The sequence below is a fragment of the Papio anubis genome, chromosome 16 (genome assembly GCF_008728515.1).
Source record: "Papio anubis isolate 15944 chromosome 16, Panubis1.0, whole genome shotgun sequence".
In the NCBI taxonomy this organism is placed as follows: Eukaryota; Metazoa; Chordata; class Mammalia; order Primates; family Cercopithecidae; genus Papio; species Papio anubis.
Genome location: NC_044991.1, coordinates 81146425 through 81170647, shown reverse-complemented (window position 1 = coordinate 81170647; position 24223 = coordinate 81146425). Strand labels below are relative to the sequence as shown.

The window sequence follows — 24223 nt, the reverse complement described above, 5'->3', positions numbered from 1 at the left end:
CTGTCAAACTGTTTTCTGTTCTGCCTGTATCACTTTACATGTCTACCAGCAATGTAAAGTGATTACATTGTAAAGTGAGTAATCGAGTTTCTTGCACCCTTCCCGGCATTTAATAGTCACTATTTTTTTTGCTTTTACCACCCTGATGGGTGCATAGTGATATCTCATTATGGTTTTAATTTGCATTTTTCTAATAGTTAATGAGATTGAACATCTTCCATGTGCTTATTTGCCATCTGTATATCCTCTGCAATGAAATGCCCCCTCACGTCTTTTGCCCATTTTCTAATTGGATTGTTTTATTTGTTTTTAATATTGAGTTTGAGTTTTTTTCTCTTAAACGTATTCTAAATACTAGTCTCTCGTCAGATATGTGGTTTGCAAATATTTTCTTCCACGCTCTGGTTTCCTTTTTCATCTTTTTAACAGGATCTTTTACAGGGCAAAAATTTTTAATTTTGATGAATTCCAATTTATTATATTTTCTTTCTATGGATTTTGCTTTTGGTCTTTGGTCTTTTATAGATTTTTTAACCACAGGTCTCAGAAATTTTGTCTTATTTTTTTTTTCCTAAAAGTTTTATATTTGACATTTTATGTTTAAGTCCATGATCTATTTTGAGATAACTTTTATATAAGATCTGAGACTTAAATTGAGGTTCTTTCTTTGCCTCTATAGATGTCAAATTGCTCTAGCACAATTTGTTGAAAAGACTATCTTTAATTGCTTTTACACGTTTGTCAGAAGTCATTTGGGCATACTTGTGTGGGTCTTTTCTGGCTTCTGTATTCTGTTTGTTCTATATATCTGTGTCTCCACCAATACCATACCACCTTGCTTACTGTAGCTATATAACAAGGCTTATGATCAGATAGACTGATTCATCAATTTATATTTTAAAAATTTAGTTATTCTAATTCCTTTGTCTTTCCATATAAATGTTAGAATAACCTCGTCTGTCTCTACAAAATGTCTTGCTACAAGTGCTAGAATTTTGATAGGAATTGCGTTAAACCTGTATATCAATTTGGAGCAGATTGACATCTTTACTATGTGAGTCTTCCAATCCATGAACATTGTATGTCTCTCCATTTATTTAGGTCTCCTATGATTTCTTTCATTGGCATTATATAGCTTTCAGCATACAAGTTTTGCACATGTATTGTTAGATGTAAACCTTAGGATTTCATTTCTATATGATTATTACGGTATTGTATCTTTAATTTCAGTGCCCATGGGTTCATTCCTAGTATATAGAAATCTAGATCATTTTTGCATGTTTATCTTGTATTCTTCAGCCTTGCTGAACTCAGTTATTAATTCTAGGTGTTATTCTGCTGATTCCTTAGGATTTTCTAATTTTGAAAATAATGAAATTGTCTAATTTTGCCATCTTCTAATGGGGACAGTTTTATTTCTTCCTTTTCAGTGTGTATTCCCTATAATTATTTTCTTGCCTTAATATATTTCCTAGAACTTCCACTACTACATAGAATACAAATAATGAGAGCTGACATCCTTGTCTTGCTCCTAATCTTAGGAGAAATACATTCAGTCTTTCAGATTAAGGATAATGTTAGTTCTCAAATTTTATTTTGTTTTGTATTTATTTTTATTTTATTTTGTAGTCTTTATCAAGTTGAGGAAGCACCCTCTGTTACTGTCTTCTTCCGAGTTTTTATCATGAATGGAGGGTTGAATTTTGTTGAATACTTTTTCTGCATTCACTGTTGTGATCATATGACCTTTCTTCTTTAGTCTGTCACTATTGTGGAGAACATCAATTAATTTTCAAATATTAATCAAGCTTGCAAACCTATAGTAAATCCCATTTGGTTATGATGTATACTTCTTTTCACATATTGCTGAAATCTACCTGCTAATATTTTGTTAAGAATGTTTGCATTTATACTCATGAGGTATATTGATCTGTAGGGTATTTTTCCTTTTTTTTGGTACCATCTTTATCGTTTCTGGTATCAAGTTTTTGGTAACTAGCTTTATAAAATAAATTAGTAAGCATTCCCTCTTCTGTTTTCTAGAAGAGTTCATGTAGAATTGGTGTAATTCTTCTTTAAACATTTTGTAGAATTCTCCAGTGAAATCTTCTGGGCCTGAAGACTTCTTTCCTGGAAGTTTTTAAATTATGAATTCAATTTTCTTAATAGTTATATGGAAATTTAAATCATTTCTATTATATTGGGTCAGTTATAACAGTTTGTGTTTTTTGAGCAAATGTTCCATTTTGCCTGTTATCAAATTTATGTGGGTAGCATTGGTTATAGCATTCTCCTATCCAGTTTCGCACCTGATACTGGGAATTTGGATCCTGACTCTCTTGCTCTCTCTTTTTTGTTGTCTGTTGTCTCTACTAATAGAGGTTTTTGCTGCTGCTTCTCTCTGTCTCTCCCATTATGCTGTTGATTTCACTCCCTGGGCTTTTTGTTTTCATTATTATACCTTTCAATTCTAACATTTCCATTTTAGTCATTTTTATATCTTCTATTTCTTTGCTCGGGCTTTCTAGTTTTTCATTTGTTTCAAGCATTGTTACAATTGTTAATTGAAGCATTTTGTTGTGGCTACTTTAAAATCTTTGTCAGAGGCCGGGCACAGTGGCTAACACCTGTAATCCCAGCACTTTGGGAGGCCAAGGCGGGCAGATCACTTGAGTTTAGGAATTCGAGACCAGCCTGGCCAACATAGTGAAACCCCCATCTCTACTAAAAACGCAAAAATTAGCTGGGCGTGGTGGTGCACACCTGTTATACCAGTTGTTCAGGAGGCTGAGGCAGGGGAGTCACTTGAATCTGGGAGGTGGAGGCTGCTGTGAGCCAAGGTTGTGGCACTACACTCCAGCCTGGGTGACAGAGCAAGACTCCACCTCAAAAAAAAAAAAAAAAAAAATTATTTGTCAGATAATTCTAGCATCTCTGTCATCTCATCTCCATGTTGACATCTATTGATTGCCTTGTTTTTTTTTATGTTTGAAGCCTTCTTAGTTCTTGGTATGACAAGTTATCTTCGACTGAAATCTGACCATTTTCGTATTATGAGACTGCATCTTGCTTAAACTTTCTATTTTAGCTGGCTGTCCCTGACACCATTCCAGCAGTACTGGGGCTGCTACCTCATTACTGTCAGGTGGAGGCAAACATCCAGGTTCCTCACCAGCCTCCATTGTTGGTGGAGGGGGTGCACTGGGTGGAGGCGGGAGTTCGTTCTGCTCACATGACCTCCACTGATACCACAGTGGAGGTCTCATTACCACAGGCTGACGCTAACTCCACTGGGTCTCTTCTCACACTACCCCACTGTAGAGAGGGAGGAACACCTCATTACTGCTGGGTGGGTTTGGAAGTCCAGGTTCTCCACGTGGTCCCCACAGACACCATGGTGGAGAGGGCTTATTACCAACTGGTGAGGATGAGAATCCCAGCTCCCTACTTAGCCTCATAGATGCCATCTTGGCAGGGGTATTGGGATAGCCTATTGCAGTCTTGTGAAGGTGAAAGTCTAGGCTCCCCACTTGGTTTTCTCTGGCATGGGAGATGCTGAGACCACAGAATGTCTTGTGGTATTTGGCTGGAGTAGTATGGTCATTGTCTAACAGTTTTCTATCTTGCTAGATTGCCCTTTCCTGGTCCTTTAGTCAGAGAGAGTAGGCTTTCGGGAAGGATTTGTGTATGTGTCAGAGCCTACAAGTGCTTCCAGGTTGCTAACATCTTCGACTCCAAATCTGGGGTACATGAGGCAAAAAGAAAACCCAAGGAATTTACCATCATGTTGTTCCTCGGGTCCTCAGCTGGTCTGCCTTCTCTTCTCCACCTTTCAGAGTTGTTTTATGTATGTTTTCTATATAATGTCCAGGGTTCTTCATTGTCCTTGGTGAGAGGAATAGGAGAAAGTGTGCGTGCCCCATCTTCCCAGAAGCAGAAGTCTTATGTTCTTTTTTAATGTCAACCTAAGAAGAAAACAAATTTCAAAGTAAGGGCTTAAGTTCAAGCTGAGAATTCCACCTGGAAAGGCCATAAAACTCTTACTCAAGAAGAGCCACGGGCAAACCTTCTCCTTGCCCCGGGACAGCAGATCTTGCTCTTCCACAGCTGCTCTCTGTCCAAGGCAGGAGACATTACTGCAGTTGGGAAATCAGGGAAGCAGAAAGGCTAGAGAAGATGTCATGGGGCAATGCAGAAAGGCCAGGGGCTCCTGTGTTGCTGGAGTTCTTTTGAACCGTGTCCACTCCAGTAGGGTTCTTTCTCCAGGTTACAGAAGTACTCACAGCTTTCTTCCTCATTCAGAGGACATCCATTGTGGCAGATCCTGATGGCTACCTAGATCCATGGGAAGATCCTGATGGCCACCTAGATCCATGGGGTCCACTTGATATGTTAGTAATTCCTATTCGCTTCAGCTGACATCACTATATTCCATTTTGTTTTGAGAAAGTTCAATAGATATTCCCTGTGTGTCTAGCCCTGGAACCACAAAAAAGAATCATTGCCTTGCAGCCCTTTAGGAAACCCAATCCGGGCAGGAGCTGGGGACAACCTAGACATAGCCCCTTTTATTTTCCGTGATGAGCACTGGGGAGCATGTGGGCTGTGAGGCCGGAGTAGCTCAGACCAGTGGACCCAGGCTGGGGGTCAGAAGAGCTGCCTGCTTGCCTCCACGCCAGCTGCAGAGAACCTTGCCTACTGTCTAAGTAGCCAGCAGCCCATCACCTCACCCTCCATGGCCTTGCCTTTTTCTTTTCTCCTTAGCCGCCCTCACCGCCTGAGTCATCTGTGAGATGTATTCGTTTATCTGTATTTTTGTCCACTTGGTTTTTTCCCTTGTGAGAATTTCAGCTCCCCAAGGACAGAGGCTGTTTCAGTCTCATTCACAGCTGTACCCTCACTGCCTCCATCAGTGGGAAGCACACAGTAGATATTTGATCAAAAACTTCTCTCCTAATCCTTCATGACACCATAGGCAGATCCCCAAACTTGCTGTGATTCAAAAGTCCTGTTTGATCCAACTTTTTTTTTTTTTTTTTTTTTTTTTGGAGATGGAGTCTCACTCTGTCGCCCAGGCTGTAGTGCAGTGGTGCGATCTTGGCTCTCTGCAACCTCCAGCAGCTCTTGGGTTCAAATGATTCTCCTATCTCAGCCTCCCAGTAGCTGGGATTACAGGCATGCACCACCATGCCTAGCTAATTTTTGTATTTTTAATAGAGGCGGGGTTTCGCCATGTTGGCCAGGCTGGTCTCGAACCCCTGACCCCACGTGATCTGCCTGCCTTGGTCTCCCAAAGTGCTAGGATTTACAGGCATGAGCCACCATGCTCAGCCCAATCCAACTTTAAAACTTTAATCTCACATTCATTATAACATTCATCCCATTCCTGCTAGAATCAAGCTCTGCCTTGACCCATGGCCTGAGGTCCTTGCAGTCTGGAAGAAGGGGTACTTGCTTTTTTTCCTCTCCTCTCCCCCAACTCATGTGTGTGAGTTTAGGGAGGAGGAGTTAAGGGAAAAGGGCTCTAGGCTTTTTGCCTTGCAGGTGCCATTGTTCTCTCCGACTCTGACTCTCCGTATTTTCTCTGTTGTGGGCATCCACATGATGTCTCTCTTAAGGGAATAGGTGGGGACTTCTCCACTTCCAAATTTGGTGATGGAACCCTCGGCTGCTTCTGCTGCTGTTGAGCCCCTTTGCCCTGCGCCCACCCTCCTGGTGAGATGAAGTGAGGCTGCCTGAGCCCAAACACCTTCCACGGCACCTATTCCTTAAACGTCAGTCAACACTTCCTCAGTCTGACTTCAAATTGTCGTTATAACCATCTTGCTTTTCATAACCTCCATACCTCTGCTGAACTGGTAACCTGCCCCCAAACCCTCCCCAAACCATCCCCACCTCATCTTTTTCCGCATTTCTCACATGCCTTCCTCCATATCCGCTTGACAGAAATTTCTCCATCACCACCCCGCATTCCTCCCTGTTTCTGCGAGTCTCCTTGCAAGCTATGCTCCGTGGCCTTGGGCAAATGCTGCTTCATCTTCAAGTCTCCCTCTCCCTTCCAGTTTAGTCACTCTTGACCTTGGTGCACACTGGAATCACCTGGGGAGGTCTAAAAATATTGGCATCTGAGCCTCACCTCCAAAAAGACTAATATAATTGGTTGGGGTGGAATCTGGGTATTGGCATTTGTTTAAAAAGCTGCTCAGGTGATTCTAAAATCCAGCCATGCTGAGACCCAGTGGGCTGATGAAATTAACTTGTCTTTTTTTTTCTTGAGACAGGGACTTGCTCAGTCACCCAGGCTGGAGTTCAATGGCACAATCATAGCTCACTGCAGCCTTGACCTCCCTGGCTCAAGCAATTCTCCTGCCTCAGCCTCCCAAGTAGCTAGGACCACAGGTGCATGCCACCACACCTGGCTGATTTCTGTTTTGTTTTGTTTTGTTTTTGTTTTTGTTTTGTTTCGTAGAGACAAGGTCTCACTATGTTGCCCAGGCTGGTCTTGAACTCCTGTGTTCAAGCAGTCCTCCTGCACTGACCTCCCAAATTGCTAGGATTACAGATGTGAGCCACTATGCTTAGCCTCACTAGTCTTTTTATCAGAGTACTTGTCCCTATCTACTGGCCTTTATCCACCATAAGACTCCAAGCATCTAGGAGAGAGGACAGTGTCAGATTCATTTTTTTAAATCTCACAGCTCACCACAGTGCTCAGTAATTAAATTAAACACAATAATAATAGCTAACCATTACTGGATGCTTCCTGTGTGCTGCACATTCTCCTACGTCCTTTATATGGATTATCCCATTTACTCCCTCAACAACCCTAAAAGGCAGGTGCTACTCATCACCCCACTTTTACAAAGGAGCAAATTGTAACCTAGAGTTAGGGAAAGTGCAGTACTGCAGAGGTGGAGATGACAGAGCAGGGATCGGGCCTGGGCAGCTGGCCTCTGCACAGCTTGTATGTAGTCACACTGAGGGTTAGGATTTGGGGAGACACAAACTTTCAGTCCACAATACACAGTGAAAGAATAACTTCAGAGCCCATGCTAATGCTGTGTGGCCTCTGCACAGCTTGTATGTAATGTAACTACCCCCACGTGGTTACTGAGTGAGGATGAATTCATGAATGGCACTCCTGGGCAACACCTTACTTAGGCCTGTGGGGAATTTCTCAGTCTAGATTTATGTCTCGTGCCACTTTCATAATGACTCATCTTCAAGACACCTGTTCAGTTATTCATGTAATAGCTTTATTTAAAGTTTTACTTTGTACTGAACTTCACCTAAGCAAAAATGTCCATAATATCAAAAGGTTGATGCTAGACTTACTTTTCTAGAGCACAATTCTTAGTTCAGGCTGCTATCAAAGTACCGTAGACTGGATGGCTTATAAACAACAGAAATTGATTTCTCACAGTTTTGGAGGCTATGAGTCTGAAACCAAGGTGCCAGCATGGTTGGGTTCTGGTAAGGACCCTCTTCTGGGTTGCAGACGGCCAACTTCTCATTGCCTCCTGGAGTGATGGAAAGAGGACTAGAACACTTACTGGGGTCTCTTTTATAAGAGCACTAATCCTACTCATGAGGGCTCCACCCCCATGGCCTAGTCACCTCCCCCAAGGCCCCTACCTCCTAATACCATCACATCAGAAGTTAGGATTTCAACACATGAATTTTGGGGAGACACAAACTTTCAGTCCACAATACACATTAAAAGAATAACTATGTGTGTGTGCACATACCACCTAAAAAAAAATCGCCTCCCCCATACGTATATCAACACTCCTCTGCTATAAACAGAATTTGCAACCATCCTTCTAATCAACCAGCTTAACCACTTGGATCCCAATTATACCTCGGAGTTCATTTTTAAAAGTTCAACTCATATTAGAACCTGTTTTTTAAAAGTACATCTCTTCCAAAGCAAAACACTTTTCTCCTGGAATTAACAAAGAAAACCTAACAAGACTGTTAAGGCCGTGGCTTTTATTTGCTTTTAGTTTTATGAAGCTTCAGCTGTTTATGAGGCATTTCACAAGAAGTATGCTTCCATTTAGAAAGAGTCCTGGGGCTGAATGAAACCCTTGTAGAATACGTGTATTATTGTTACTTTTAAAATACTCACCAAAATGTGTTTCTTGTATTTTTGTAGCCATTTCACAAAAGCCCCATTTTTAACGCAAATTATTCCAACCTGGCCTTTGGTGTTAGGCTGGTCTAAGTGCGTAATCTAAGTGCCAACTGAGTGGTGAGAACCGTGGTATAGAAATTCAGAGAAGGGGACAGATTCCATGGGTGGCATGACCCAGAAAAACGTCAGTGGGAGAAGGTAGACTTGATTCCAATCATGAAGAATGGATTTGAAGAGGGAAGACAGAAGCTGGAATAGAGAGCCCAGTGTACAAAGGCATAGGGAAAAAAATTTGCTCCATATCCTTTCATCCTTTAACAAATGTTTCTCATGAATATACTCTGTGTCAGGAACTTTGCAAATTGTATGGCGTTCTTATTGCTTTCTTTTTTTCTTTTTTTTTTTTTTTTTTTTTGGTCTGTTAGGCTAACATTTATTGGACACTTCTATACTAGGCATTATGCTAAGGAATTTACATGCATTGTTTCTTATGGAAACTCACAACAAATTATACCAGGCAAGGTTTATTATTAATCCTGTGTTCCATGGGAAGACCGTGTCTCAGAGAGGCTAAGACCTCAGCTGGGGTTCCTCAACCTGTGAGTGGAGCTGGGAGGTGAATATGGAGTCTTTGTCAGGCACTGGGACTTTTATCAACCACTTGATCCTGGTGTGAATGAGACACACACAGTGCCTGTCCTCAGATGCCCAGTTGAGCAGGTGATACTGGCAATTAATCAATTATGATTCAGTATGATGGGTACTGATGAGAGGGGAATTACGAAAACAAATAGCGTTAAGAGATAAAGAGCTTAAATTCTTGTTTGCAAAATTACTCAGTTGAATACCAGTCTGTGGGAAAAGAAAGAGATTGATCATTGACATTCATTCTTCCCTTCATTTATTCATTTATAAATAATGTTCATAATCGTTATCACAAATTAATATAAAAAGATCTGCTACACCTCTAGAACAAGATTTATTATTAATTTTAGGTGACAAAGTTCATATTTCAAATACGCTTATTAATTTCAAACTTAGGGAGCTCACTTCTTTTCGGACCTGATTTGATCCTCATTGCTGTTCACATGCTAATGTAGCTCAAGATTCATGAATCACCAAAAATGACCTCACCTGTAGCCAGCTACAGGGAAGTCAACACTGTCTACTATTAACAGAGTAGAAGCCTTCAACTAAGGGAGAGTTACAGGAACTGGCCTTGCCCTCTTGCCTAAACAGAAGAAAACCTGGACAAAAAACACCAAACAATCATTCTTAAGACTGTTTTAAGATATCAGGCAACAAGGATAGGTGTTCTCTGAGAGACAGGACGTAAGAGATGATCCCTATGTCTGCTCCTGCCTGCTGCCTTGAGAGAGTTTCCAGCCCACAGCCTAGGGGGCAGGAACTGAGGCAGAGTCCAGCAGGCTCCTTGAGCACACGGTGGCCAGAGTTCATAGACAAAGCATCAAAGGAGACAGAGAGAATGTAGAGCAAACTCCAAGGGTCTGTCAAAGGTCCTCACAGAGTACGAGGCAGAGAGCTGACCAACATGTTCATATGAGGAAACTAGCAAAGACTGGAGGGGAAAAAAAAAACACACCGGAAAGGCATTTACACAGGGCCAGAGAGAGTGCCTTCTCTCACCAGCCAGACTAGAAAACATCATTATTAATAAGGCACTGGGTAGAGTAGTCACATGGTCTTTCCTCATTAGCGAGAAAAGATTAGCTTCCTAGACTAGAAACGATTTTGGTCCTGCCTAATGTAACTGCCAATGGGTTATTTTTGCCTGCTGCCCAGACAGAGCCAATTTATCAAGAAAGGGAAATGGCAATGGAGAGAGTTTAATACACTTAGAGCCAACTAAATGTGAGATTAGACTTTTATTTTTACTCAAATCAACCTCCCCCCGGAATTCAGAGGCTAGAGTTTTTTGTTTGTTTGTTTTTGTTTTTTATTATTATTATACTTTAAGTTCTATGTGCATAACGTGCAGGTTTGTTACATATATATACTTGTGCCATGTTGGTGTGCTGCACCCATCAACTCGTCAGCACCCAAGGCTAGAGTTTTTTTAAAGTCAGTTTGGCAGGCAGAGAGCTAAGGCATGGAGAATGCTGATTAGTTGATTGGGGGTAGGATCACAGGACATCAGAGATGTCCTCTTGTACCGAGTCAGTTCCTGGGTTGGGGCCGCAAGTCCAGATGAGCCAGACCAAAATGCAGGGTCTGAAGAATATCTCAAATACCAATCTTAGGTTAAAGCAATAATGTTTTCCGTATGACAATTGGGGAGGTTAAGAATCTTGTGACCTCTGGCTGTATGACTCCTGAGCCATAATTTCTAATGTTGTGTCTAATTTGCTAGTTTTACGAAGGTGGACTGGTCCTCAAGAAAAAAAGGGGCTTGTTTGGGGAAGGGACTGTTATCATCTTTGTTTCAAAGTTAAACTATAACTAAATTCCTCCCACAGTTAGTGTGGCCTACCCCCAGGGATGAACAAGGGCAGCTTGGAAGTTAAAGGCAAGATGGTGTTGGTTAGGTCAGATCTCTTTCACAGTCACAATTTTTTCACTCATAATTTTTGCAAAGTCAGTTTCACGAACGAATCTTAAAAGCCAGAACTAAGAGGATCAAACTGATTTTAAGTATTTTAACTACCTCCAAAAACACAGTTCAAAAATATTTATAGGAACAAATAAATACCCAGCCACCCAAACAGGTAAGATTCACAATGTCTGACATGCAAACAAAAATTACCAGGGAAGCAAAGAAGCAGGAAAATGTAACGCATGATGTGAAGAGAAATCAATCAAAACCTACCCAGAACTGACGCAGGTGTTAGAATTGGCAAAAAATAAAAAGAAATAAAAAGAATTAGCATAAATGTGTCTCATATGTTTGGAAAGTTAAGTAGAGACAGAGAAGATATATTTTTAAAATCCAAATCAAATTTCTAGAGATAAAAACTACAGTGTGTGAGGTAAAAAATACACTGGATCACATTAACAATGGATTAGACAATGCAGAAAATAAAATTTGTGAGTTTAAATACACAGCAATAGAAACTATCCAAAATGAATCATGGGGCAGTGGGTGAAAAGGAAGAGGGCTTTTTTAAAAAGAAGAAAGAAAGGAACATCAATGAGCTACAGGATAACCCCGAGTAGGCTAGTAGGCAGGTAATTGGAGTCCATGAAAGGAGAGAAAAAGAAAGAAGAAAAGATATTTGAAGACATATGGCTAAAAATTGATGATTGATAGTCTCACTTGGATTGAATCATTTTGTGCACAAGTGTAGGTGCTCAGGAAACATAAGGGAGAAAAAGAACCTTCTTTGGGTTATATTCCAGTGAGGGGAGAGGAACAAAACACAAAATGAGTAAGTGAGAGTTTTAATATAATTCTCAGTCTTGCCACTGAGAGCCAGATAATTCTTCACCCTGTGCATTGCAGGAATTTTAGCAGCATGCCTGGCATCTATCCTCTAGATACCAGTAGTAGCTCACCCACCCACTACTAGTGACAATCAAAAAAAAAATGTCTCCAGACATTACCAAATGTCCCTGGGGAGAAGAGGAGCCAGTAATATATTAGAAGTGAAATATACTAGTAAAAAAAATAAAGCAATTAGCAGCATCAGATATGCTGAGATATATTATAGCAACTTAAAGTAGAGTGGTAAAGAAAGACCTCGATAAAAACATGGCCATTGGCCTGGGCGCCCAGCCCAATGGCCTGTAATTACATGACTGTAATCATAGCACTTTGGGAGGGCGAGGTGGGTGGATTACCTGAGGTCAGGAGTTTGAGACCAGCCTGGCCAACATGGTGAAACCCCATCTCTACTAAAAATACAAAAATTACACAGGCATGATGGCACACACAGTAATCCCAGCTACTTGAGAGGCTGAGGCAGGAGAATTGCTTGAGCCGGGGAGACGGAGGTTGCAGTGGGCCGAGATCGCACCACTGCACTCCAGCCTGGGTGACAGAGTGAGACTGTCTAAAAAAAAAAAAAAGTGACAATTGAAAAAAACTTGAAGGAAGTAAGGTCGCATGCTCCAGGCAGGCAGAAGCTCATCCCAGATGTAAAAGTCCTGAGGCAAGAGCCTACCTGACGTGTTCAAAGAAGAATAAGCAGGTCACTGGGGTTACAAAAGAGTGACCCGGGGGAAAATAAAACAAAAAACAAAGGGCAGAAAAGCAACGGAGAATGGAATGGAAGAGGGGTACTTCTCCAGGAATGAGCAGGAAGGTCCTGTTATCACAAGGAGTAAGGAATGCTGCTTAGGCAAAAACAAGTTAATGCTTACACTTGCCAACCGTGTGGCCTTGGACATGATGTTTAAACCTCTTTGGGCGTCAGTTTTCTCATCTGTAAGATGCCTCGCACAATCTTGGCAAAGATTAGATAAGACAGATTTGTGAAGGCGCCTCGTAACTGTAAAGCTATACAAGCATAAACAAGCATTGTTTAAGACATAAGGATGACGTGGTTTAAACAAGTTGCAAGTGTGGTACTTTTCGGGAGAGTTAAGTTATGAAGGATTTTTATGGGTGGAATTTATGGATTTAGTCTATATTTATATACACTCGCTATGAGGATCTTGGTTCTCTACCACCTGGATTTAATTTATATGATGTCACATTTTACTGCACATACTATATAAGTTTAGCGAAGTTAACACTCGTAGCCAAATAATCTATAGCATTTTAAGATGTTCAGTTCTGACAGGTCTAAGTTATAATCCCCAGATTGGCCTCTCTCAAGCTGTGTGACCTTAGACAAGTAACCTAAACTCTCTGAGCCTCATTTCATGGTTTGAAACTGTTAATTGTAATATTTGTCTCAGAAGATTGTTGTAAAGATTAAGTGACATATGTTTAATACATTTATTTGTACAGTGGCTTGCATGCTGTAAATGTAAAATATTTGACATATTGGCATTATATATTATTCTATAATAAATAATGATATATTAAGATTAAGTGACCTTGTTCAAATTATGCTAACTTAGGAAAGAGAAACCACTGGTGTACATGTAGTGCTTAATAAATAGTTGATGTAATTTGTACATTTGTCCCCACCTAAATCTCATGTTGAATTGCAATCCCCTATGCTGGACGTTTGGCCTGGTAAAATACCACAGGGGTGGATCCATCATGAATGGCTTGGGCCATCTCCTTGGTGGTAAGTGAGCTCTTGCTCTGAGTTCACATGCGATCCAGTCATTTGAAAGTTTATGGCACCGCCCCCTCCACTCTTTCTCTCTTGCTCCTGCTCTGACCCTGTGCTGTGCCTGCTCCCACTTCTCCTTCTGCCATGATTGTAAGCTTCCTGAGGCCTCCCAGAAGCCAAGCAGATGCCAACCCCATGCTTTCTGTAAAGGCTGAAGAACTGTGAGCCAATTAAACCTCTTTTCTTTATAAATTACCCAGAATCTTTATAGCAATGCAAAAACGACCTAGTACAATCATCCATTAAAATGAGTTGAATAGTAGCTCAGTGGTTGAGATAGTCAACCCATATCAGTTTATACTGCTGGTCTAGACCCTGCCAACCCCAGAGGAGAAAGTATAAAATCCAGGAGTCTAAATGCAGTGCTACCACATCCCACTCTACACTACTGGGAGAAGCGGTCAAAATAGAAATAGCAAGTCTTCTGTGGGCTTCTGCCAGCTCACACACTGGGAATGGTTAGAAATTGCTTTTGAGGAAACAGAAGTGTCTCCTTCCATTCTGCTGTAAGTAAAGGAACTGGCAGCATGGGGGCAGGGAGATGGTGTGGAGAAGGCGGAACCCACGGCCCGGGGATGAAAGGAAGGACTACATGGGGATGAAAGGGAGAGCAAAGAGTAAAGAGGAAGCTCAACCAGCAGGTGAGGGTCAAGTCCGCCTCCCTCACTCCACCCATCTCCAGACCAAGCTCCCCACTGCCAGGCCACGACCACATGCACCGACCTGCCTGGCCTGGACACGTTTTAGGTCTCACCTGTCACCACCACCGGTGCACCAAACAGCTTCTCAGACCCACCGAAGTAACTGCAGGACATCTCTATTGAAATCTTCTTATTTTTGGCAAAAATATTAATCAAGTTTATATAATTTGCATACCTCTTGACCCAAAAATTTCACTTTTGATAATTTACCCAAAGAAAATATAGACACACATGAGTATTTAAAAATAAAAGTGTGACATGTCTACTTTACTACTGCTTATAATACTCTAGATGTACAACTCTACACACTGTGAATGTCCATCAATAAGGATATTAGACAATAAACAATGTTATAACCAAGCTATGGAATAAATGTCACCTGAGTCGTAAAGAATGATGCAGGTTTAGCTGTGTTGCAATGGGAAGTTTCTGTACTACTTTTTCACGTGAGAATTTATGCTAGTACAGATAGCACTATTCTATGTTTGTAAAATTTTCATAAATGATGCATATTTACTGAACGCCTTCTGTCCTTGGTACTTGAGAAAAGCACTGAGTGAAGTAGATATTATCCCTGTCTTTGTCGAGTTTATAGTCTAATGGGAATATAAGAAAAAGCACAAATACTGAGAAGTAAACAGAACTGCTGATACAGCAAAGATTTTTAAAAGGGCAAGGGACTCTGGTGGACACGATGGTGGTGGGAGGACAGCCTTAGATGAAGGTTTAGGGATGATCTCTCCAAAGAGATGACACTTACGACCTTAAGGATGGATGGAAATTACCTATGGGCAGACAGAGGAGCAGAATGTTTCAAACAGAGAGCCAGAAGTTTGGAAATAGCCTGTGGTATGTTTGAAAAACTCAAAGAAAGCAGGCCAGAACATGGAGTGAAGGAGCACGTGGCACAGAGAGGACAGAGACCAAGGCAGGGGCAGGCCATGTTAGACATTAGAGATCCTGCATCAGAGTTTGGGTTGACTCCAAGAGCTGTCAGAAGCTACTGGAGCGTGGTAAGGAGTGGGAAGATGGGATCAGTTGAGTAAAGAACGTGTTGGGAGGGTCAGGAGCCCAAGCAGAGACAGGGCCGGGGCTGTTGCAGTCATAAGGTAGAGAGGTGGTAGCTTCCTGTCCTGGGGCCCTGAGAGTGGAGATGGTGAAAGGAAGACAGATTCAGAACGCATCCTACCCTCCTGAGAGACGTTGGGGAGAAAATCATTTCCCCTGTCACACCCCTCACACCAATGAACCTCAGATCTCAAAAGCAAAGTAGTTATTTCAAAACACCAGTACTTTTTCTTTTTTCTTTTTCTTTTTTTTTTTTTAAGTTGCTATCACTCACCTCTGTGGAAATTGTGGGAAACCAAATAACACCATCTCTGGGGATAATGTACACATCATTAGATAAGGAGACTACAAAGATGGAAAATATCAATACCTTACACAACTTCTTTGCAGAATTGGAAGAAAAGGGTTTTTGTTTGAAATGCAACGTGCACTGCTGTGTGTTTGTTACCCTTTGGCTCCAAACAATGTCCCTCCGACCAACAGCAAATGCTGAATATGTTAGAAAGAGGGGGAGGGAAGGAAGAGTGACTCTTATAATCTCATGATTGTTCTGTACACCCGTGGGCAGAAGAAGTATGACTGGAATTAGTGGGTAAGAGAGAAAGGGGTGTGAAGCAAATGTATGACTTTGAGAGTTCACATTCATCAAGTGGCAACTGTGAAAACTTTTGCTCCTAGGACATAGTTGACGGCAAGGAAAAAGAAGGACAAGAAGTTGGAACTGTGAATTGCTCTGTCCCTGGGGACCCAGAAGGACTGGAGACTGCAAAGGGTGACTCCCAGACAGCAGCTATAGCAGAGAATAATAATTCCATCATGAGTTTCTTTAAAACTCTGGTAAGCAGTTTTCTCCTCTTTTCCCCTCAACTCTATTGCTCAAAAGTTTTGTTAATTCTAAGAATAATGCACATTTGAATATTCCTGTACTGAATGGATTATCATGGTGCGGTTGGAGCACAGGAGGGAACAGGGACAAGATGTGCTTCATAAGGAAGCTGTGTTACATCAGGCTTTTAGCGAGAGAGCCCCTGAAATTGGGAACCATGGTATAAGCAGTGGATGCCCAAATCATGTAACATGGGCTGTGTTGCAATGGAATTCTGTTGCAATTGAATGTCTTATGGTCCTTGATCATAAAAATAATTTAAAAATATCTCCCTGTGTTATAGATCTCTCAAAGCAGTTTTGCCACTCAAATGGCAAATAAAATACTGTAGAAATCACTCAAAAAAAAAAAAAAAAAACTCTGAATGAATGAATGCATAGTGAAGCAGACCATCCCAAATGTGTTTGGGCATTTCCAAATATCAAGACTAACCTCAAAAGAAAAGACAATGAATGTCAACAGAATGTGCCACAAACACCAGAGGGTTGCACATGTGTTTGGAGTAATGGTAGAATTTATGGAAAGTCTGTGGTCTTCCAGGAGACAGTTTTGAGTGTGGTCAAACTCTCGGTAAATGTATAAGATCAGATGTATCTCATTCTAAGATATTAATTTTGTTAACTTTTGTATTACCCAGCAGTCCTGAGATTTCTATTGAACTAAAAGTACTTCTCATTTTGTTCTTGACTTGTATGGTGAACTGGACCACCCTAAAGAATTATTTATCTATGAAATAAAAATCACTCTAAAGAGCAATGATTTCTAATATTTGGCTTTCTCAAACTTTTAAGGTTTCACCTAACAAAGCTGAAACAAAAAAGGACCCGGAAGACACGGTAGGTAGTCTGAAGTGTGTATGTGTATGTTTGAGTTTGCACATAGAACTGGATTTGAATTTGTGTCTACTTGCTTGTTTTTTGAATATGTGTGTGTGTGTATCATATTATATCTATATATATAATTAGCAATTTAATAGTGCTGTTAGATTGTCTTTAAAATATTTTATTTATGTTAATGGCAGTTTAATTAAAATTTTACTGGAAAGCGTGAAAGATGTGCCAACTCTGGCTAAAAAATATCACAATACTGATTTCTTACATAGCGTAAGAACAGAATACTAGTAATTATATCATCATCTTAGTCTTTTTAGTTGTGTGTAGAGGGACCCAGGGAATATAGTAAAAAACAGTCCGTCTAAAGTAGAAGAAAGCTTTTCAGTAGGACATGGACTCTAAAAAAATAAAGTAGAAGAAAGTTACTATATTTTTGTTTTTTAAAAAATATGTTATTTTTCAATGTAATTTGAAAAATAAATCTTTACTGCAAAGGCAGCAGTTTGGTGAAATAAAATAGCTTCCATGGGACACTTGCCAAACGGATGGCCATGCAGAGGCATTAGGACACACTACAGAGCCTAGATTCTTCACTGTCATACAAGAAATTCAGCCAAGTCCCCTCAAAATACATTTGGTTTGAAATAACATCTTCCTAGAGATGTTCTCCCTTTACACTTGACAAGGCCCGTTACCTCTAGTGGAATACACGGTTTAAGTTTCACGGGAACCATGAGGGAAGTTTAACTTGGTGACAGATAAGTGTCTTGGGTCCTTTTTCTGATATTGGAAAGTGCTTTGAAAAACAGTGGGATCAGATACATGGCCTGGTTTGCCCCCTACATCTGCTACCCATATGTGAAGGAGTTGGCTGTGAAAAGAGGATCCTAGATTTTGTCTCAAAAGACCTGCATTTCAGCTCCAGTTCTGCTACTTGATAGTGGTACAGTCTTAATCTATCTGAACCCAAGTTTCCATGTCTATAAAATTGGGACAAAAAAATTCTTTCTCCTGGACCCCAGCATCGAAAGAAGGTGTGGCAGTGCCTTGCAAACTACAGAGCTCTGATTAAATGTAGCAATCCCTATTTCCATGAGCCCAGCCAAGACTGGTTGGATGACATGACTATATTTGTATTGTATTTATTGGTTCCTTGAGAATTTTCTTCTTCCATTGAAAAAAAAAATACGTATCTGAAGCATCTACATGCCTTTTCCTATAAAATTATTCATTTGCTATGAGGTCATAGGGTCAAGGTCGATGAATGGTTGGGGCAAAATGTATTTCTTTTGGTTCTATGTCTTGCATTGTTTCAAGCCACATAGTGTAAAAGGATCTAAACAGTGGGGTATGGGGGGAGTGTGTGTGTGGCTTCCCAAGTGACCTGATGCACTCATTCTCTTTAGCTGGTCATGCACCAAGACTCCTCCCTGACCCAGAATGTGGTCAAAGCTGAATGTACCTACCTGATAAAATCTCACCATCCTGCCCAGGAAGCCGTGGGGTCATGTTAGTGGAGCTGGGTCTCAAAAGAGGGTTTTGTGAATGTAGGTTGTCCATGACACCCACAAACAGGTGTGTTTTCTACAAACCTGGTTCTCATACCTTGCAATTTTGATATCTTTTCTACTGAAGTTCTTGGATTCATGCTTTTGAAGTCTGTGTCATTTTCAGCCCACTACCTTCCCTATACAAAAGGCCCTGACATTTGTAACTTGAGTCAACAATCTTGAGTGGTTGTAGCCAGGCTATTTTGGTTTCAATCTCCCTCTACTTTGCCTCAGTGGATTGGTTCACAGTACACATTTTCTTTGCCTGGGGGATCTACCCAAATAGAATTGAACTGAAATTTTTGCAGGTGATATTGCTTCCATAAAGTTTCTAAAAGTGAATCAAAGGGGATCGATTTAAGACTAAAAGACGTTCAGTAGCAGTATTTGCTTTGACGCCAGGATGAAAAATAAATATTTTGTCTACAGGTATTTTTTTACTTTACCGTGTAGTAATAGCATTTAGATATCTACAACTATCGAGTAGAGACTGCATCATCTTGTCCTGTTATTTGTCTTCAGCAAATGGAGATACAGAGTTTTGTTTTGTTCTGTCTTGCTTTGAAGTGTGTTCATCTGGGTCATTTAAATAGGTCACTGTTGAAAATCATTGTGTATCTAAAATTGACTGTGAATATGGAAGTTTAAAAACGGTAAACATTTACACGGTGTTTTGTGGTTAGGAAAGGGGATGATGTACCAACAGTTAATTGTCACAGTGTATTAATGCACTTTAAAACAACAGAAAAGAAAAAGAATTTTGTTCAAAAACAAAGCTCTGAGGTTGTGACTGCTGTTGCCCCAAAGGCATCGAAAGCAGAAAGTGTCTGTGATGGACAAGCTGGTCAGAAGACATCTGAGATCCAGGCTAGAGGCGCCAAGAAAAAGCACCTGGATAGCCCCAGGCTAGGACTTGCCTTTAGAAAATTCTTTAGGCATAAGGTCTGTATCTTGTTAAAGTAGGAGGAAAAACAAGAACTCTGGTCTTCACAAGACATGTGCCATCCTGAGCCCACCCAGCTCCTCTCCAGTAAAAACAGAGCCTTGGGTGGTGAGGATCGTTAAAAGAGAATTAAAGATGATATGAATTAAACTTCAGTGATTTTTAAGTCCCCGTAGTCAAACATTTCAAACAGATATCTTCCTAGTGTGGACCAGGGTTCTGGAACTATTCTTCTAACCCAGTATTTCCCAAATGTCAATCACTTGTATACCACCTTCACCATTTTTGTTAGATGTACTATTATTTGATATTGTTACATTGAAATTGACCTATTTTCTATTTAAATCTATCTTTAAAAGAAACCTTATGTCATATATAGAAAATCAGAATAATTTTTCATAAAAGGAAGGTAAGCATTAATATGGCTAATTAAAAAGACATTACATTCTAGCTACCTCATTTGTGTTAAGCTCTGAATCTGATGCTCTTTCTAGCTTTATTAAAAGGTGATTAATTGGCCAATGTTAGAAAAATGTTAAAGACGTACCATCACCAGACTGAGACTTTCTCCAGAATGTTAGTATAAGGATTAAATGAGAGTTGGAAAAAGAGAAGTATTTTCACTATTTGAATACTATTTAATATCATATTTCTGCACAATCTATAATATTCTCTGATCCACCAATGGTATGCTTCCTACATTTTGGGAAATACTCTTCTAATCTCAAGTAACAATGTTATCTTTCTGTGGTCTGTTTCATCTAATTCCAATATTAACTAAGCTTACACTGAACCCAAATAAAAGTCCAGGCGGAAAAAAGCAATGAATGAAGGCAGAGCACGTTTTAACTCCATGTCCTTGGGAAGCTGGACAACGCTGAAGTCAGTTTGGGAAGTATTACGCTTCCAGTGCCTAAGAAGACGCCAGTGTTTGTCTGAAACCATCAGTTTAAAGGATCCCTGAATTGGGTTAGCATGCATGAAAATTTGTTTAAAATATCAGCCATTTTCCACCAAGTCGAATGCGTGTATTAAAAAAACATCCCTACCTGGATGTCACACAGTCCCGGGATTGTATATGCAAATACGCACTCCATAGAAAGTTCTCACAGCTGAATCTGTATTTGCATAAGCAGACTATGTTATGAAGCCACGTTTCAATTTCCATACAGGAGAATTTTGTTCTGTAAAGAGAAAAGAATGGGGAGTGATAAATCTTGCAAGGGGGGAGGGGAGATTAAAATGTGCTCCAACATCACATGGGAAATAACTTAGTAACTGCTGGTGAAACGTGTCATAGATCTCATATGAAAGGATAGTTTGACTCCTACTTGGAGCTTTTGTAAGTAAGGGGCCTTGAAAGTTTAAGAAGTATATGACACTTCCCCAGATCTGCATTTCATGATGACATTCACTTCACGCACTACAAAATTTTACATCTGCAGTATCTCTTGCCACCCATAAAGGGACCACCCAAATTCAATGTTATCATTCCTAGGGCTTCCAAAAACCGTTGGCCTCCCATCTTGTCACTGAGATAGATAGGGAAAAGACAGGATTCTGGAATAGCAGGAAGACGTAGAGGGAACAGCCTTCTGGGATTCTGTAACACAGACACAAGGACCTCAGGGTTTTGCCTTGAGTGGCATTCAGTGTATTTTTTTATGTAAGTGTAAATCCAAGTAAGGGACACCTCCCAAATGTTCTGAATTCTCATTTTCGCAGCAGTTTGTTAGAGCTCATTGCCTTTTACCTCTGCACCTGAGACAGTTTCTTTCTTTTTCTCTTTTGATTATTTCTGTTGTCTCTAAAGATAGGAAAATAGAGCCTTTAAATAACCAGCCAGATTCTCTCGGTGACGTTATCATGATTTTAGGCGGTGTGATACTCTCCATTTCCCCCTGGGTTTGTCACCTGGAACAGAAAATGGGAAATTCAAGCAAATTAAAGGATAAAACCATTTTGCTATTAAAAAAAAAAGTTACCAATTCTGATTAATCCTGGGGGTTTATTTCTCTACATCTCTATGATCCTTCTTATAAAAAGAATTTTCTCAGTTCAAAAAGTGGGGAAGTCTGAAATCAGTAAATGAAATACATTCAGTGTCAGCTTTTGCTGAATTGGAACCATTTTTCTTGGCCTAATGGCATGTGATGTCTCAGAATCAAGCTTTTTCATGTGGCCACCACTGTTTGGTGACAACTTTAGACACAAAACAGAGCATTGCTTTAGAATAAAATGCTCCCCTCCCTCCTCAGGTTTTCCCCATGCCCACCCTTTCTGTAAGGCAGCTGAAGTATTCCAAGCAGCATGCGTGATTCATAAGCTCTACCATTCATTCATTGTTTTTGGTTCTTGGTGTAGTGTTTACTAACATCTCCTCTCTCCCACACCCAGTGTGGAAACAAGATGAAAATTTATTAAGAAGGTAAGGTCATTTGACATACAATCTCCAAATTGAATCCACTAGAATTTCATAGGTAGGGCCACCAGGTAAAATACAGAGGACTCAGTTAAATTCAAATTGTTGACAAACAAGGAATAACTTTTTAATTTAAATATAAGTATGTCTCATGCAATATTTGGGACATACTTATGCTAGAAAATTATTCTTGCTGATCTGAAATTAATATTTAATGGAGTATTTTATATTCTTATTCTCATGTGCTAAATCTGGCAACCCTACTCATGAGATTGCCTCCGAAAACACAATTAAAATTTTTGTAGTCTCCTCTGTAATGCAAACAAAGAATATCCAGTTGGTTGATGCTGGCAGAACTCCATCTGGGAGGCTTCTTTGGGAAGGGAGGAGAGTGGTGGGCAGCAATGAAAAGACTAATGGTGTTCTGACTGGTACTCTACAACCCAGTGAGGAAGGGGTGGGTGGCTGGAAATATGGCATGGCAGGATCTTGTGTGGGTGTCTCTCTCTGGTCCCTGTCATAGACTGTAATTATTAATTGAATGATTGTCTGTTTCGTGCCAGAAGGTAGGCCTGATGGGAATTCGGGATGTAATCATGGCCAAGACTTTCTTGGTCTTGGAATATGATGATGACCAAGGCTCTAGCAAAAGAGATACATATTCAACAAACAGCTACACAAATAAATTAGAATTATATTATTACTATAACTATAGTACGGTCGTGCCCTTGTAATGTTTTTTCAGGGGTTTCTGGATATCCTCCCAATGCAAAAAGAAAACAAATTGGTCATTTCCCTATGAAACTGATCAGAATAGATGTGTTTCCGAATCTTTATCTCAGTATCATCCCCCACCATGATGCTTTCTTGGACTATTTTTTACCCTAATCACCCTTCCCTCCACGAAATTTTAATGTAACGAATATTCTTTATACCTGTTAATGCACTGTAATTCTTTAGGGGAGCCACAGACCATGTTAATATCTAATTTGGCATAACCCTTCTCCCAAGAACAAAGGCAATTATTATTTTTTGTTGTATATTGCCCTTGTCGAGAATGGTGGTATAGATTTCCTTCCCTGATGGGTGGAATAGCCCAGGGAGCAGGAAATCTTGATTCACTGGAAACAATGTCATATGGAGTCACTATTAATGCTTGGGTTTGGGGGTCAGACTCCCTGGATTCAATTGTCAGCTCTGCCCCCTCGTTAGTGTAACCGTGGGCAAGTTACTTAGCCACCAAGCAACTAAATTTCCTTGTCTGTGAAACTGACATAAAAATTAGTGTCTTCCTGTAAGTTATAGCATTTGATAGTACCATTAGAAAATTATAGTTAACAGTAATTTATTGCATATTTCAAAATAGCTAGAAGAGAAGAATTGTAAGTTTCCAACACAAAGAAAGGATAAAAGTTTGAGGTGATGGAAATTCCAGTTACCCTGGTTTAATCATTGCACTTTGTATACAGGTACCAAAATATCACATGTGACCCCCGAAAATATGTACAACTATTGTTCATCAATTTTAAAATAGAAAAAGTAATAGTTCCTTCCTCATAGGACTTTTGTCAGGACATTCAGGTGCTTAAAACAGTGTCTGTCACTGTTACCTTTTATTCTTGTCATCAAATAAAAGTTTAAAGTTGGAAATTATGTCTTCAAGATGCAACGATGGTAGGCAGAGAGAGAAAGGGTGGTGGCTGAGTGGTGAAAACGGCCAAGTATGCAATGCATTAAGTAAACTGGAGCTGTCGCAGGGAACAGGGAAATTCTGGCACTCCAGGACCTGGAGGCCTTGTTTTTTGTAACCTCTATGTGACTCTGGGTAAGTGGGCTAAATGCACATCAAAGGGAACCCTTGAGCCAGAAAAATAACACAGCATTTAGAAAAGGTACAAAGCCAAGCCACAGAAGTTACACCAAAATAGCATGGGACCATGAACCCTCCCTTCTAATGACTTTGGCAGGATTGATGATTGGCTTAAAGCAACCAGAGCCCTTTCTCAGAGAGGGGGATGAGGTCAGCCCCAACCCCTGGATTCTTGGTCTAAAATGGACCACTGGGCATATGGAGATTCTCCCAGGAAAGCAGAAGGAGAGGTTGTTGTTGGAGAAGTAGCCACGCTTGGCCACTCTTTGCTCCGATACTTGCTGAAGGATCGTAGGGCAGTTGTTCCCTGTGCATAAAAAACTCTCCTCTTCCCTTCTCTGGTTAATTTTCAGTCACCTTTCAGATCAAAGCACAGCCATCCTGTTCTCAGTAAAGCCTTCCCTGATTTTCATGAGTGGATCAAACTCTTTGATTTAGCTTTTTATGGGATTGAGAGGAATAACCTCAAATCCCCTCCCCACTCAGTAGCACTTATTACAGTTGAAATTTTACATTTGTTGGTGGAATTATTTACTGTCATCCTCTCCCTGAAGACGTGTAACCCCA

At 40.4% G+C, this 24223-nt stretch overlaps 1 protein-coding gene across 11 annotated transcripts in view; it reads left to right on the top strand.

Moving 5' to 3' along the window:
- BCAS1 (breast carcinoma amplified sequence 1) overlaps nt 1-24223 on the top strand; it is a 128585-nt gene that overhangs the window by 59538 nt on the left and 44824 nt on the right. For 6 of the 11 annotated variants that reach the window (XM_009215918.3, XM_009215914.3, XM_009215917.3 and 3 more), the window contains exons 5-7: nt 15831-15989; nt 16830-16874; nt 19229-19363. In XM_009215918.3, the coding sequence (XP_009214182.2) occupies nt 15831-15989; nt 16830-16874; nt 19229-19363 (339 nt within the window). The remainder of the gene's footprint in view (nt 1-15830; nt 15990-16829; nt 16875-19228; nt 19364-24223) is intronic. The other 5 variants (XM_031656856.1, XM_031656854.1, XM_009215919.3 and 2 more) reach the window with 1 other exon arrangement.